Source organism: Polypterus senegalus, chromosome 13 (assembly GCF_016835505.1).
Source record: "Polypterus senegalus isolate Bchr_013 chromosome 13, ASM1683550v1, whole genome shotgun sequence".
NCBI lineage: Eukaryota > Metazoa > Chordata > Cladistia > Polypteriformes > Polypteridae > Polypterus > Polypterus senegalus.
Window position 1 is genome coordinate 104,236,990 of NC_053166.1, and position 16,556 is coordinate 104,253,545.

At 36.8% G+C, this 16,556-nt stretch overlaps 1 protein-coding gene across 3 annotated transcripts in view; it reads left to right on the top strand.

Annotated features, from left to right (window-relative positions):
- ppfia3 (PTPRF interacting protein alpha 3) overlaps positions 1 to 16,556 on the top strand; it is a 403,490-nt gene that overhangs the window by 348,587 nt on the left and 38,347 nt on the right. For 2 of the 3 annotated variants that reach the window (XM_039776518.1, XM_039776521.1), the window contains 2 exons: positions 3,511 to 3,673; positions 3,871 to 3,948. In XM_039776518.1, coding sequence (XP_039632452.1) covers positions 3,511 to 3,673; positions 3,871 to 3,929 — 222 coding nt within the window. In that variant the 3' untranslated portion in view covers positions 3,930 to 3,948. Of the gene's footprint in view, positions 1 to 3,510; positions 3,674 to 3,870; positions 3,949 to 15,195; positions 15,402 to 16,556 lie in introns of those variants that run through there. The other variant, XM_039776519.1, reaches the window with a different exon arrangement.

Here is a 16,556-nt window from a genome sequence, read left to right on the forward strand (position 1 = left end):
AACTACTGTAGTTGTTTAGTCCTAATTTGTTATTAAATACCTACATTGCCTTTTAATAAATTTATCACACATACAGTTTTTCATTAGTTCCATTCTTGGTTACTTTTCTTCTTAATCAAGATTTAACTGTTTCATGTATTTCTATAAAAATAATAAATTACATAATTATATGTAACATTCATCATAGCCTTCTAATTAACCCATTGAAGCATTTACAGCAGATCACAAAATAGTCTACTAAACCTTATTTTTCACCACCAAGACATGAGTTTTTTGAATATCTCTTGAAAGAAAGGTGCTGCTTGTGTCACTGATGATCACAACAATTCTAAAATCATGTCAACCCTAGTCATTAATATAACACATATTCAGGAAACTTGACAAAAGTATGTTCTGTTTTCACAGAAAAGAGAAATACAAGAAAATCTAAAGATTTTACTTCTGCTGCAGAAAACTAACCTGGTTGTATCATATTTCTTGTGTAAAGGTTTAATCCAGGAGGCAACTGAACCCCACACAGTACTATATACACAGTATAATAAACAAAACTGGCAGGTAAATGTCCATTACTATGGTGGCAAAGAATAATAAACAAAATGCTGAAATTAGATCTAATCACACTGTATATCCCACCTTATGATTTTGGTCATGACCTTATAGTTGAGGTGGGTAGTGTGAATGTAGGATTGTATAGGACACATGAGATACCATCTTGATAAAAGTGCAATTCCCTTTCTATTCGTGTCCTCGGCTTCTGTAGGATGTAAACTCATGAGAACATTTTCTCCTTCCTTTTTAAGTGGTGCAAAATATTTAAAACACCTGCTTAGTTGATCGTCGCGCTTGAGAGACTGAGTGAGGAGTCTGAGTGTCTGGGCTTGCAAGTGTCCTGGATAAAAAACTAAACCCAGGCCTTTAATGACCTTTTGGGCACAGCCATCAACAGTGTGTCTGTTTGCGGAGAAAGTGTTGACCTTGTTGAGAGGATTACTTACCTTGGAAGTGCCATTCATGTCTCTGGTGACTCTTCCTATGAAGTCAGTACACGGATTGGGAGAGCATGGGGGGTCATGAGGTCGCTGGAAAGGGGTTTGTGGTGCTTCCGATATCTATGCAAAAGGTGAAGGTCCAAGTCTTTAGAGTCTTGGTGCTTCCTGCCTTGCCATATGGTTGCGAGACATGGACGCTATCCAGTGACCTGAGACGAAGACTGGACTCCTTTAGTACTGTTTCTCTCCAGAAATTCCTTGGGTACCTTTGGCTTGAATTCTGTCAAATGAGCGGTTGCTTATTGGAGTCTCAAATGAGACACATTATCTGCATTGTGAGGGAGCGTCAGTTACGGCACTACGGCCATGTAGCGCATTTCCCCGAGGGTGATCCGGCTCATAAGATCCTCATTGTTGGGGACCCGAGTGGCTGGACCAGGCCAAGGGGTCGCCCACATAACACCTAGCTGCAGCAGATACAGGGTCATTTCTGGAGGATGGGACTAGACCGTGCGTCTGCCTGGGGGTTAAAAACCGGGGTTCCAAGTTGTTTTGTTGTGTAGTGGGTGAGGCAATGCACTGTACCAGTGCATGCTACCCAATTTCACTTGACTTGACTTAGCTGAACAAACATTAGCTCTCTAACTCTGAAGTGGTGATATCATTTTAGTCCTGGTTTCACCAGAATTATTTTTAAAGTAATTTCATCTGTGCTAACAATGTATTTGCTTTCCTCTATATTTAATTTCTTCTGTAGAAGCTTTCATTTCCTATTAATTCCTTGTACATATTCTTAGTTTCTTGTAGCCAGCTAATTGTGTCCTACATTCCCAGCCTGTGAAGTACAGTAGGTCTGTGAGATTACTAGTGCCTCATTATAGACAATAGAAGGTGATAAAATAAATCCAAAAAATTCTGAGCAAAATAACTTATTCCTGAGTGTTTAAATTCCATCAAAGTACATCTTGCCTGAAGAAGGGGCCTGAGTTACCTCAAAAGCATATTGCATATTGTAATCTTTCTAGTTAGCCAATAAAAAGTGTAATTTTGCTTAACTACTCACTACATCCGTAATGACTAACACGGTACAAAACCCTAGTACTGCAATTCCATCAAAAAGAAGGACATTTTACAGTCAGTTCTTTTATAGTGTTGCCCTATCCATTATAGGACAGAGTGTGTTCTCAGTAAAGAGAACAGGGAAATTGTTGAAGAAGAAAAAAAAATAACATTGCGCTTCTTTACTCTAATGCAATTCTTAATGATATTCTTTTGAGTCCACTAAAGTTAACTGCTGGTTATGACAGTAGATAAGCTCAAAGTTCTTGAACCTGTGTTGATGAAGATGTTCCTAAGTGATGTAAACCATTAGACTGTGTGTAAACATCTAGATGAGTATAAGGTGGCATTTCCAGAGCTACAGACATTATATTTGATTGTGCTGGGAACTGCTGCATGTTTTGCATCATTTGAGAGTTCTTTATTTTCTTTAAGTTCTAATTCCTTTTCCATTATTCAATGCTAAACAACAGGGAAAAATTACGTTTTATCATATGAAAGGGCATTAACACAGTCTTTGAGCATGGATGAATTAGTCAGATCTTTTGGCTAGAGAAACAGAAAACTGATACTGTAAAATTTTTTATTCTAATTAATCTTTACATAGGATTAACCAAGTTTTAAAATTTGAAACTAATAAACTCAAGTACAAGCATAAAATGTTACACAAATAGATCTAGTCAAAGGTTATACTAAACATGGTAATATAGTAAGAATTAAACTTAAGTAAATAAACATGCAAGAGTCTTTATAGTTCAACTTGAAGGTGTTCATTTGTTATTTCATGTATGTTTTTTAAAAGTTATGGCTTATCAAGTCATAATTGTCACATGTACACAGTGCAATGAAATTCTTACATGCTTGTGCCCAATCAACTAGCCACCCATTTTCATTCTCCTGCTATGACGGGTTATAATGCTTGAATATTTGACCAGACCTGCAGTAGAGACTGCAAAACAAAATTAATAGATACTTTCCCGATTGTTTAAACCAATACAATTTATCATATATACAGTAGGTACCATCTTTATATTAGATATATTAATGTGTATTTGACTAACTTTTGCATACTCTCTCAGTTCAATTTCATTATTTTGATACCTTAGATTCTTCTGAAATACAGTATTTTATTATAATTTGCCTATTTTTTTTAAAATGACAAACTAAGACTGCTTAAAGATGGAAAGTAACATTTTATTTGGGCCATTGAAATTGAAACCATAACACTATATGTTCTGTAGAAAGTAGTTTGGTAACTTTAATAAGTAGCCCTATCTTTTAATAGTCTATTTTCCATTAATTTAAAGCAAGTGAAAAATATTATGGAATAGAGTATACCAACATTGTATCCCTTGGATGACAATCCATTTATAACAACTTAGAATTTGAAATGCCCACTCTGCAATCCATTGTAGTACCACTAGTGAAGAACAGTTGTATAATACTCTTATTTTTTCCCCAGGATGGTACCAAGACATTTACACGGTCCCCATCATGGCGAAAAATGTTCCGTGAGAAGGACCTTCGAGGTGTGACATCAGACTCATCAGAGACACTTCCTGCCAACTTCAGAGCTTCAGCCCTGGCAACTCCCAGTGTGACATTACGAAAGGTTCAGTCAGAGGGTAAATATAATTTATTGATGAGGGCTCGTCCTTGTGATTAAATTCCAAACTGGAATTTCACTGATCTTCTACTAATTTAGTAATCAATCCAGTACTTTTTATCTTTTGTATATATGAATTTCATTCTACCTGAACTTGGGATTCCATGCTGAGTTCCCTGTTTAAGCTAAAGTGCTTTTTGTAATCTCATTTTCCAGTAAACTCATCCAGCTCACCACGTGGGGAATCTGGATCGGTGCGGACTTATTCATGTTAATAGTGCCAATGACTAAATGGTAAGTTTATATGTATGTCTCTCTTGCTTTTTGACATTATTTAATAAGTTTTGTCCACAAAGTGGCATTATTATATTTTCACAACATACTCTGATCTCTGATGATAGCTATCAGCACTGGCAAATCATAAGTACATTTGCTTTGCCACAAGCCCTTCAAAATCTTGGAAATGTATTGAAGTCAATGGAGAAAGAAGAACTCAACTAATTTTTAGTGGCTTATAATGGTGCAATGTTTTTTACATGTCCATGAGTGCTATGGAAATGTTTGCCAACTATACTGGACCAATTACCACATACTGTATATGTGATCTAAACTGTGAGGCAGAAGTGGTAAGTGCTGTGCCACCATACCTCAAACAACAAAATACGCTATACAGCTATAAATTGGCAATAAGTAAATAAAATATAGATCATTGCATTCCAGTCTTGAGGCATATATTGGTCGTGCAACAAAGAGACATCATGGGACCAGCTCATTCCATTGTTTGACGTCGCAGCTCCAGGACACAGCATGAACATCTTCTTTGTTTCTCATGTATCTCTATAATTAAAAAAGAAACACCTTGTAAATAATAATAAATATTTTCTAATTTTTTCACAGCATGTCATTTATTTTATGAAGAGGGGAGGAGGATTGAAAGGGCTCCTTTAAGGCTTGTTTTGAATTTGGTGGATGGTTTCAGTGTATCTTAGTAGCTATATATATTTTTCTATCTTTTCCCAAATGCTTTAAGTATTAAAGTATGTCAAGTCTAGGATTACTTCATATTTGAAAATGTGCTTGTCTATAACACCTTTAGAAGCAGGTGAAAGTTTGTGAAATATCCTTAGCAAAGCTGCCATAGATATGATACTGCCTACATGCCCTGCCTTGTCCGGGCACAGGATTTGAAGTGATGTGAGCTTTGAACAGAAGCCAAGACCTGAACATATCCATCACTGGCAATTGTTGTCACTTGGAAATCAGGGTCATCATTTTACTGGTCCATACATTTTTTCTGAGGTTTGCAGATCAGTTTTAACAAAACATAATCATCATGATCAAGAACTTTCGTACAAGAGAAGACTGTAATTATTAATCTTAAGAGCATCTCAAAAGGAACAGAAGTCTCTATGCTAAGAACAGGAATGGGTAATAAAAAATTTAAAAGAGAAACAAATAAATGAATAAAAGTATACTGTGTGTACATATATATATAAAAAATGATTGTTTCATAAATATATACATTGGTTCATATATATACTGTATATATACTGTATATAGTTTAAGATGCATTGGTTTGAATACATTTGTTCAGATATATACAACGGTTCACATATAAACAGTAGCTGAGATACATTGATTTAGATATAAATTGGTTTGAAAGTATCTGTTCAGATACATACATTGGTTGACATTTTTTGGTTAAGATATATATACATTGGTTTGTATATGTCTCTTCTGATATACTGTATATACATAGGTTGAAATACATTCAATTAGATATATATTGGTTATAATAGATTGGTTTAGATAGATACATCCACTCATATTTTTACATTGGTTCAAATACATTCATTTGCTTATATAGAATGGTTTAGATACTGTTTATACATCAGTTTGAATTGAACAGTTGGGATTTATGGGCAGGCAGGGTATGGTCATCTCATTTCAATGCTCCAGCATTGTCATTATTGTTCATACTTTATACAAGAAGCACATATTTGTTAGCTGCAGTTTATTTAGCAAGCTATCATAGTTGGGGACCCTCAATTCCAAGGCATTTTTCTTTTCTTCCATTATTTAAAACACTCTCAGAGATTCCTGCCTCCTCACTCTGTTTCATCCTGGCCCAGCTCATCCAGCCCACCTGTCTCACTCCTTCTGACCCTTACATGACAGTTTCTTATCAGAAAACAGATCGCAGACACAGCAAGTTTATTTTTTCACTCCATGGAATATTTATCACTGACCGGACGCCACACAGTGATTTCTGGAATTCCTTATTAGCAGCATTTCATTGAAAGGTGATCATGAATGATAAGAGTCCTGTTTGCTGAAAGGACAGTCCTCTTTATGGAAGGAAGCACTGAAGTTATGTGGTTTCTTCTGAATGTTAATCAGTGATCAGGAATGCAGAATGGTCAAAATATTCCTGCTTCACAAACTGATATTTAACTCTGTTTATAGTTAAACTACCCCCAAAACACACACCCCCACACAATTTCTCACACCATCAGATGCATACACTAGTGATTAATCATGCAGTCTTATGTTAGCATGAGTGTAATATATTCTCAAAAATCACTTTTCAATGAAATTTAAACTTTTGAACTATGATACATGGTGATTATTTAATTTATCCAAAAGTTCAGATATAGAAAACCGTGGTCTTTTCAGATGGCAAAATTCTTCTATATTTGCATATACTTTTCCTCCATACATGCTGATAAAAAATTCTCTCTTTTATTCATCCAAATCAATGTCATTGGCTTCAATGTTTTTGAGTACTGATCAGTGATCAGGGATACAAAATAATCAGAATATTATTGCTTCACAAAAAACTCTGTATATTACAGTATCAACTACCACGTTACAAAACGCAAGCACCATTGACACACATAGCAATGATTAATTGAGAAATCTCTTATGTTAAAATGAGAAGGGAAGAGTGAATGTCCTGTGTGGTTACTGTCATCCTTTACTTATAAGACATGAGATTATGAAAGAATTCAATCTCAGGAGAAATTTAAACTTAGTCCATGAGCTACACATACAATACCATCTTAACTTAAGTGCTTACTTAATTGAGAAAAGGCAAAAGTATGTTACTTTTTAATTGTAGCAAACAAGAAACTCATTTCCTTTTATTAACCACCATTTTTATATTTTACTTTATTCTGTTTTGCTGGCTTAGATATACTGTATATATACATGTTGGTGCAAATACAGTATATACACATTACATATACATTATACATTTTGAATGTATATGGCGATTCAGATATATGTGTATACCAGTAATGGTGTACTGCATGATAACGTGCAGTGAATACACTTGACTTGAGCATTCATAGTTTTCATACTGTTTCTCTGTATGTTTAGCATTCATTTGCTCGCTGCTTCCTGAGCAGCTTTTTCTTTCTCCACCCTAGCGGCCTGCTTCTTCTTTTCTTTCGTCGGCTTTTTTTCGCATTAAAACTGATTAAGTCAGTGTTTGTGTTGCAATTACTTGATACATTTTCGTTAATTTTTCCCTTAAGCTGGTACTTAAGTTTTTAATCTGCCTCAAGAATGATTTAAGATATGAAGAGGTAGAGAAAGTGACGGCGAAGGTGGTAGGGATGAGAACGACACTTGTACACATGAGCTGCACGGCCGCCCTCCTACCCGCTGCCGAGAGTTGATTCTACAATAAAATAAAAAGAGGAACAACCTTAAAGGTCAGTCATCACCCCGAAAGAGGATAGTAGATTACACATAATATATGTGTACCAAATTTTAGGTCAATAGGTCAAACAGGTTGTTTAAAATCCTGGACAGACAAACAGACAGCCACAGTAGTGTATTATATAAGAAGATATATATACATACACAGGTTCAGATATACTGTATACATATTGGTTTAAATATATATACTATAAGAGAAAAGAGTTGACAAAGATAAGGAGTTAGGGTAACAGCCTGGTAACCCCATATAATTAAATTGCAAAGTAAAAGAATAAACATGCAATAATTGTTGAGACTTCTTTTCAGATGTGAATTCAGGGGACTCATTATTTAAAATACAGATCCCTGCCACCTCACAAATGTTTGTCTTAGTCCAGCTCATCAATGTGGTGTGCCCTCTGCTATTTAAAGTCTTTCATCAGCTCCTTGGTTTTCCTGACATTAATGGTGAAATTGTTGTCCTGGCACTGAGTAAGCAGATATCCCTCTTCTCTGTATGATGTTTTATCAGTAATGGTGATAAGGCCTATGATGGTTGAGTTATCAGATTTAATGAAGGAGCTGTGTCTGGCCACACAGTTAGATTTAACAAAAGGAGTACAGAATAGGGCATGCTACCCCATGGACTGCCTGTGTTTGTGATCAGTGTGGAGGATTTGATTCTGGTCTGTTAGTTAGGACATCAAAAATCAAATTGAAAATGGCAGCAATAAGTTTTAAGTTGATAAGTTTGGTAGTCAGTTTTGCTTGTACAGTGGTATTAAATTGTCAGCTGTTGTGCATAAACAGGACTTTGGTGTAACTGTTTTTATTATCCAGATGTGTCAGAATTGCATGAAGTGCAAGGGATATGGCATCCATTCTGGACCTGTTGTGGCAATATGCAAACTGGAGCTAACCATGACTATCTGAAATATTCTTTTAAATGTGTTCCGGCACCTATAGCTCAAAGAACTTCATCAAGATTAGAGTGAGTGCCACTAGCTTGTAGTCATTAAAGACTCCACATTTGTTTTATTTGGAATAGGGATAATTGTTATGCTTTTAAAATCACTGAAGGTGTCTGTTAATTCGTTGCTACATTTTTTTAAATACGCCTTGAAATTCCATATGGACCAGATGTCTTGTGAACATGAACTTGTTTAGAAGTCTTTCTTATGTCAAGTAAAGAAACAAAGAAGAATGAATTGTGTGGTAATACAGGTAATCAAATGGCGGGCTAATTGTTTTCATGGTTGAAAATTAGAACATTATAATAATCTAGAGAACAGGCCATTTAAGCCCAACAAAGCTCATCAATCGGACCCACTTAACACTTCTAAAATAACATCAGCTCGAATTTTAAAAGTCCCTGGAGTCCTACTGTCTACCACAGTACTTGGTAGCTTAGTCCATGTGTCTGTGGTTCTCTCTTTAAAGAAAAAAATTCTAATGTTAGCGCAAAATTTACCCTTAAGAGGTTTCCAGTTATGATCCAGGTTCTTGATGAACTCATTTTAAATGTAGGCACACAGTCTCGATTGACAATACTAATTCCCTTTATAATTTTAAACACTTCAATCATACCTTCTCATAATCTTCTTAATAAAAAAACAATTTGAGTCTAACTTGCTTAAAATGGAATACTGTGATTCAGTCAGATTAACTTTGGGTGGACGTACTATAATATTTCTTATGTTATTAATTTTATGTTTAAAAAAATACAGCGAGCGCCTCACAAGATTTGCTAGTAGCTTTTAGGAGCATTCCATTGAGTGAGCTCAGTTTAGAAGCTGATCAATAGCTGAGAATAAAACTAATTGGATTACCAGCATTATCATTTATAATCTTAGAGAAATAGGACTGCCTGTCAAGATGGACTATGTTGTTATATTCAGTTATTTTACCCTTCAATATTTAATAGTGGACTATCAATTTAGTTTTAGCATCTCTTGTGGGGTAGGTGGAAGTTAAAGATAATTAATGTAAAAAGCTCATTAAATTTGTTTTGTTGAAGTCAGTGACAATGAATAATCCTTCAAGATGGAAAGACTCATATTCTGTAATAATGCTGTACAGACAATTCAACACACTGTTCACATTGGCTTATGGAGAAATTTAAACAACAATTAGAAAAGCAACTAAAAACTCTCTCAGAAGATAAAAATGGATGATACTTCATCTGTAAATATTCCCGAACAGGTGAACAATTTTTAAATTTAAAATGTGTGCAAGACACATTGCTCACCATAAAACACACACCTTCTTCTTTGCTTTTACCCGAGAGTTCAGTGTGATCCGCTTGAAAGACAGTAAAAAGCATTTGGCTTCATTGTAGTTTCCGGTGTGAGTTTCCTGAGGACAAAAAATACAGCAGTTTCTGATTTCTCTCTGTGTAACCAGTCTTGCCTGAATATTTCTAATTTAGTATCCAGCAAATGAACATTGGCCATAGAAATGCTAGGCAGAGTATGTGAGTTTCCTCAGTGTTTTGGTCTCACCTGGACCGCTCCCCAACATCCTTGGTTCCTATCTCTCTTTGTTCAATTATTCTTAGTTAAGTCATGCTGATTGTACTATTTGGGAATGGCTTATAATAGTAGATCTGTATTATTAGGTTAAAAGGTGAATTCTGAATACTTGCTCAAAGGGGTTTGATCATATTTAACAGTCATTATAACTAACAGCACAAACTAGATAAAATAACAAAATTACATGCAATAACATAAAGATGTCTAAGAGGAGAAATATGCAACACATCACCTCTCTGTGGTGCTTTGACTATGTAAATCTCTCTCTATATAAATCCAACATTTGTCTCTCTGTCTGTATGTATATCTGTCCACTTTTCACGAGATAACTACTTAATGGATTTAGATCAGGTTTTTTCCTGTAATTTGCTTGAATATTCCAAGAGACACGCAGTGGGCTGAGGGGAGGGGGAAGCGTAATGTCAGGAGTGGGGAGCTGGGCAGGGTTCTCCTCACTGTCCTGTTTCACTACTATGTGGGTGGAGCGGCAGGGGATGGCTAGTATAATATAATAATAAATACGTTAATTGCTTGATAGCAGCTTAAATTTACAACAGAATACTATTTTTAAAATTGTAATTGAGAAATATATGAAGTATAAGGGCATATATACTTATAAGGACACACACACATTATAAATACAGTGTGTATATATATTTATATATATATATATTTGAGTTCATACTAATGCAAATAATAGTAACAGTTATAGTAATATAAAACAGACAGAATATGCATAGTAGTAAATGTGAAATGCAGGAAACGCGAAGGTTGTAAAATGTATGTTGACCAGTTCAGTAATTAGGCATAAATCTAGCCATGCAGTGTTTATTTTTCTCATCTGGTGTGATTAAATATTGTCAGGATTCATAACAGGCACAAAAATTATCCCTCTAAAATGGCTCATTATTGCAGTGGATTTTGCTTACAAAATAAAGAAAGAAACATAAATTTAAATATAAATTTAAAATATGCATGAACCAAATATCAAAATAAGGATGGAAAATAAAAAAAAATAAAGAACAAGCCTCCCAAAAAGAGAAGCAGTACTAAAACGGTGTATACTGGAATTTGGAAGACCACCTGTAAAGGGGTTAGGTAGGTTGTTAGACTTAAAGACCAATATAAAACAATACAGTGGGTACGGAAAGTATTCAGACCCCCTTCAAATATTCACTCTTTGTTATATTGCAGCCATTTGCTAAAATCATTTAAATTAATTTTTTTCCTCATTAATGTACACACAGCACCCCATATTGACAGACGAAAAAAAGATTTTATGAAGTTGTTGCAGATTTATTAAAAAAGAAAAACTGAAATATCACATGGTCCTAAGTATTCAGACCCTTTGCTCAGTATTTAGTAGAAGCACCCTTTTGAGCTAATACAGCCATGAGTTTTCTTGGGAAAGATGCAACAAGTTTTTCACACCTGGATTTGGGGATCCTCTGCCATTCCTCCTTGCAGATCCTCTCCAGTTCTGTCAGGTTGGATGGTAAACGTTGGTGGACAGCCATTTTTAGGTCTCTCCAGAGATGCTCAATTGGGTTTAAGTCAGGGCTCTGGCTGGGCCATTCAAGAACAGTCACAGAGTTGTTGTGAAGCCACTCCTTCGTTATTTTAGCTGTGTGCTTAGGGTCATTGTCTTGTTGGAAGGTAAACCTTCGGCCCAGTCTGAGATCCTTAGCACTCTGGAGAAGGTTTTTGTCCAGGATATCCCTGTACTTGGCCGCATTCATCTTTCCCTCGATTGCAACCAGTCGTTCTGTCCCTGCAGCTGAAAGACACCCCCACAGCATGATTCTGCCACCGCCATGCTTCACTGTGGGGACTGTATTGGACAAGTGATGAGCAGTGCCTGGTTGTCTCCACACATACCGCTTAGAATTAAGGCCAAAAAGTTATATCTTTGTCTCATCAGACCAGAGAGTCTTATTTCTCACCATCTCAGAGTTCTTCAGGTGTCTTTTAGCAAACTCCATGCGGGCTGTCATGTGTCTTGCCTCTCCTCAGTGAAAAGCAGGAAAAATTAGATTTTGATGACTAATATGAATTTGAACATTTTATTAATACGTTAAGTTGCTACAGGCAGGTTACTATGTACATTTTGTGATCAAATTTTTTTATCATTAAATATCAAATGCAAAAATTAAACAAGCAATGTAATTTCTTTAAAGATTTAAAAGAAAGATTTTAACACCTATTGACCCCTGCCCTCAGCCTTGGACACCACCCATGAAAAAGCTCCATAGAGATAAAAGTGGAGGAATTATTTGAAAACTGGAAAATCAGATACTAAAGTCAGAGAGGCGACTGTTGGTTTGGACATGTGCAGGAGAGATGCTGACTATATTGGGAGAAGGATGCTAAGTATAGAGCTGTCAGGGAAGAGGAAAAGAGGACGGCCTAAGAGAAGGTTTATGGATGTGGTGAGAAAGGACATGCAGGTGATAGGTGTAACAGAACAAGATGCAGAGGACAGAAAGATATGGAAGAAGATGATTTGCTGTGGCGACCCCTAACGGGAGCACCCAAAAGAAGAAGAAGAAGAAGAAGAAGAAGAAGAAGAAGAAACCAGTACACTGGGTATTTACCATCTTAACCTGCACCAGTTTCACCACTGACTTACATCTTTCAGTACTGGTATCAGATGACCCATTGGTCTGTGCTGCAGAGAATGTGAGCAAAGTAAACTTTAGAAGAATCTCTCTATTATAAAAAAAACTTGGGACGAGACGAGACTTTTTGGCCGACAAGACGTTATCTTTTGAAGAGAGAAACACTTCAGACAGAGACTCTTCACAGAGACATTTCAGAGAGACACTTTCACTTCTCACGACAATAAACTTCAGAAAGACACTTTCACATCCCGCGACACACGCAACACAGTCAAGTCACAACATACTGACATCCATGTCAGACAGATTTGAAGAGAGACAGGGAGACATTTGAAGTGAGCCAGAGAGACACTTCAGAGAGACACTTTCACATCCCGTGACACAGAACAAAGAGCAGCTTGAAAAAAATGAAAAGTTAAAGATGACACGTCAACAATTAAGCAAAGCAGAAAGAGTGGCATGATGAAAAGAAACACAAAAGCACTGGACTGAAAACAATACAAAATTCTGGAAAAAAGGAATGTAAGCAAAAACTTAGCGAAGAAGAAAGATCTGCGAGTCGAAAAGACACCAAAAAGCGATGGTGAGAAAAAAAAGCACAAAAAAAGCAATAAAGAAAAATAATAATCTATTGAAGAATTTTGCCCAGAAGGAATATCAACAGAACAAATGAGGGCAATCCTAGCAGTGAGAAACAATGAAGTCAAACAAATTAACGTGAAAATAGTTGATTGGTTACACAGCAAATTGGTTAAATGCGTATCAATAGACTATGCTGAAACAGTTGGTGGTGATAGTACGGAAGATGAAAACATCAATTTACAATATTGCACGGAATATATACAAGCGTTAACACCGTCCAGTCTCCCACCGGCTGAATTACTGTTGAAACAAGGATGTATCGTGATGTTATTTCGGAATTTATGTATGAGTGATGGGCTATGCAATGGGACCAGAGTATTTGTATTGAAAATTGGTAGGACAATTCTAATATGTAAAATTTTAACAGGTGACAAGAAAAGTAATGTAGTACATATACCTCGAATAACGTTAGACACAAAAAGAGATGCTGATATGCCATTTGTATTAAAACGTTCACAGTTTCCTGTGAGAATAGCTTTTGCAATGACAATTAACAAATCCTAAGAACAAACATTCAAAAAAGTCTGTTTATTTATAAGAGAGAAAGAAATGAAATTCACTCATACATTGCATTATCACGATTTAAGACCAAACAAGGAATCAAAATTCAATACAATCTTGAAGAAAAGTTAATTCCAAATATTGTTTTTACTGAAGTTTTAAAGTAAAACTAAACATAATGCATATGTAACAGTTTTGAAGAAAAAAGAATCTCTTTAAAATGTATTTTGGGTTAACCCAGGGGTCCTCAATCCCAGTCCTGGAGAGCCGCAGTGGCTGCAGGTTTTTGTTCTGACCTGGTTGCTTAATTAGAAAGCAATTCTTGCCAATAAAGCACTAACAAGCTATGAAATTAAATTAACTCTGCTATGTCAGGTCATTCTCATATCCTAGATTTTCTTTCCCTTTCTATCATGCAAATGATTTGAAGGCTAAAATGGACGAGTAATTCCCAGTCCTTCACTTTTTTCTCTTCATTTTTCTTCCAAGTATTTAATTAAACCCAATAGTGCAGATAAATACACACAGGTGTACATGTAAATAAGCTAAATGGAGAAATGCTGCTCTCTCTTGTCATTTGCATGTTATTTATAATAAGGAGCAATTAAAATAGCTGTTTAAGACAAAATTAAGCAATAAGGGCTCAAAATCACTAAAGTGAAGCAGAAGTGTTACTTTAGCAATAAGTGCTTTTTATTAAGCAACTGGGTTGGAGCAAAAACCTGCAGCCACTGCGGCTCTCCAGGACCGGGATTGAGGACCCCTGGTAACCAACACTGGGGTTGGTGAGCGAAATGAACAGGAGCCCCAGTAATATAAAAAAAGGTAAAACATACAGAGTCGAAGGATTTATAGTGAGAGGCTAATATTATTTTTGTAGAAGTTGTACCTAAAGAGAATAGCCTCTGCTTAAAAAAAGTAAGAGTCGTCTGGACAGTTCAGCAATTAACTAATAGACAGATATTGCTGAGCTTCATTTATATTAATTAGTTTCAAACTACTTTGTTTTTCTGTCAGTTTAAAGAAATCTGTGACTTTATGTGTACTCATTATGTAGGTAGTATTTTATAGTTTTTTTGGCTGTGACTGCCAAGTCAGATGTTTCTTTTTTGTTTTTGTGTGCCGACTATATTTTATATGTATTTATATATATATATACATATATATATATATATATTTATATATATACAGCATATATATATATATATAGAGTGACCACTGTCGCCACCTAATCACTGTCTCTGATGGTGACAGTTTTGCAAAGACAGCTCAGTAGGAGGTCTGCTGCACATTCTTTCTGGGCCGCCGCCAGCAGCTACACGCTGACACTCTGTTAAATAGTAAAACTATGGCAAACTAGCACAACTTCTCTTCGGAAACTCCCTCTTAAACAGTATTTCAATGGGATTCAAGCACACTCTTAACTTGCCCTGTACAGCTCAGCTGCACGCTTACCGCATAATGTGCTTGTCGCACAATATTTAGAATATTTAAAACTGAGTTCTCACCTGGCCTTTTGGTTTCTCCTTTCCTTTCTTCTCTAGACTACGTCTGTCCCAGCCAGTGTTTCTCAGCCACTGAATCCGCTCGAGGAAGAAGGCTTTGTGTTCTGTTAATCTGAAGAAGGGAGCTAAAGCAAGACGATTGTCCTCGTCGCTGCTTGTATCTTGTGTGCTTGTGTTCTGAAGTAAAAGCTCCTATTTTAAATAAAGCCTTAAACCTGTTCCTGCCTGTTCAAGAATAAAGTTATTTTTCCTTGGAAACCAGGTTTTGCCTTCCTGTCTGTCGTGCAACTCTGCGACTAAAGCTTCACAAGTAGTACCAGGTTGGGTGTTGCACCGATGGATCCTCAACAGCAGATGTTCGCTCAGTGGGAACAGCCTCAGGATGTCCTCCTTCCATCTGACCCAGAAGATTGCATGTATAGGGTACAGCCACTTCCAGGGATGTGCTTGGGAAAATGGCTCATTTGGGTGATGTTTCCTGTTTTGCTTTGAATGCATGGCCACATTGATGCACTGGAACAGGTGAGACTAGGCTGCCATCATAGCCCCTTCTTCAAACTGCTGTGAGTTCCCTGGCCAAGGGACTTAAGTTTTGGCTTTGGCAGATCAATCTTAATTGCCCTATCTGAGGGCAGGTGCAAGAATTGTGGAACCTTATCCAAAGTTGGTACTGTGGAGACTTCTTCAAGCACATTATAGAAAAGCTCACTATTGATGCAGTGTTGTCTGGGATAATCAATTACCTCTGTGGTGAAATGGTCCAGAGTGATGTTGAGTCATTGTCCAAGCCACTTGGCTGCAGAGGGGCTTCTTTAGTCTGGCTCCTACTCCTGTCCAACTGTCCTATTCCTGTCTGACAGTCATGGGAGCTACTTTTCTGAGCCCCCAGCTTGTCCTTTCCTTACCTTGGAGCTACTTGCTCTGCCAAACCCCTCTTCCAGCCTATCAAGTTTAAGCCCAGGCTCCTGAAGTCACTGATGTCTCTGGAGAAGCACCCAGAGTAGAAGACGCCATTAAGAAAATTATGCAGCTGTGACCGAATGCAGATGCCTTTGCTGTGGCCAGTCTGGACATCTGGCTAGGGAGTGTGGTCTCTCACTAGCTTAGCCCATGGAGATTGGCTTGGCCAAGGTATGCTGCTCTCAGGTCAGTGTGAGATCCCAGCCCTGCTGGACTCTTGTAGTGATCTCTGTGTAGTCCGATATGATTTTTTCAGCTGATTCCCTGCACGAGCACGAGGTGAATGAGCATTCATTGTGTTCATGGAGATATTAAGGAATATGAGACTGTACTACTTCCTCTGAAATATAGGAGGAGGATCTTAAGAGTTTGGTCTGCGGCATCTGACTCTTCACCCTGGCCTCTCTTGGTTGGGAAGAAGAATTCTCTGAACTGCCACC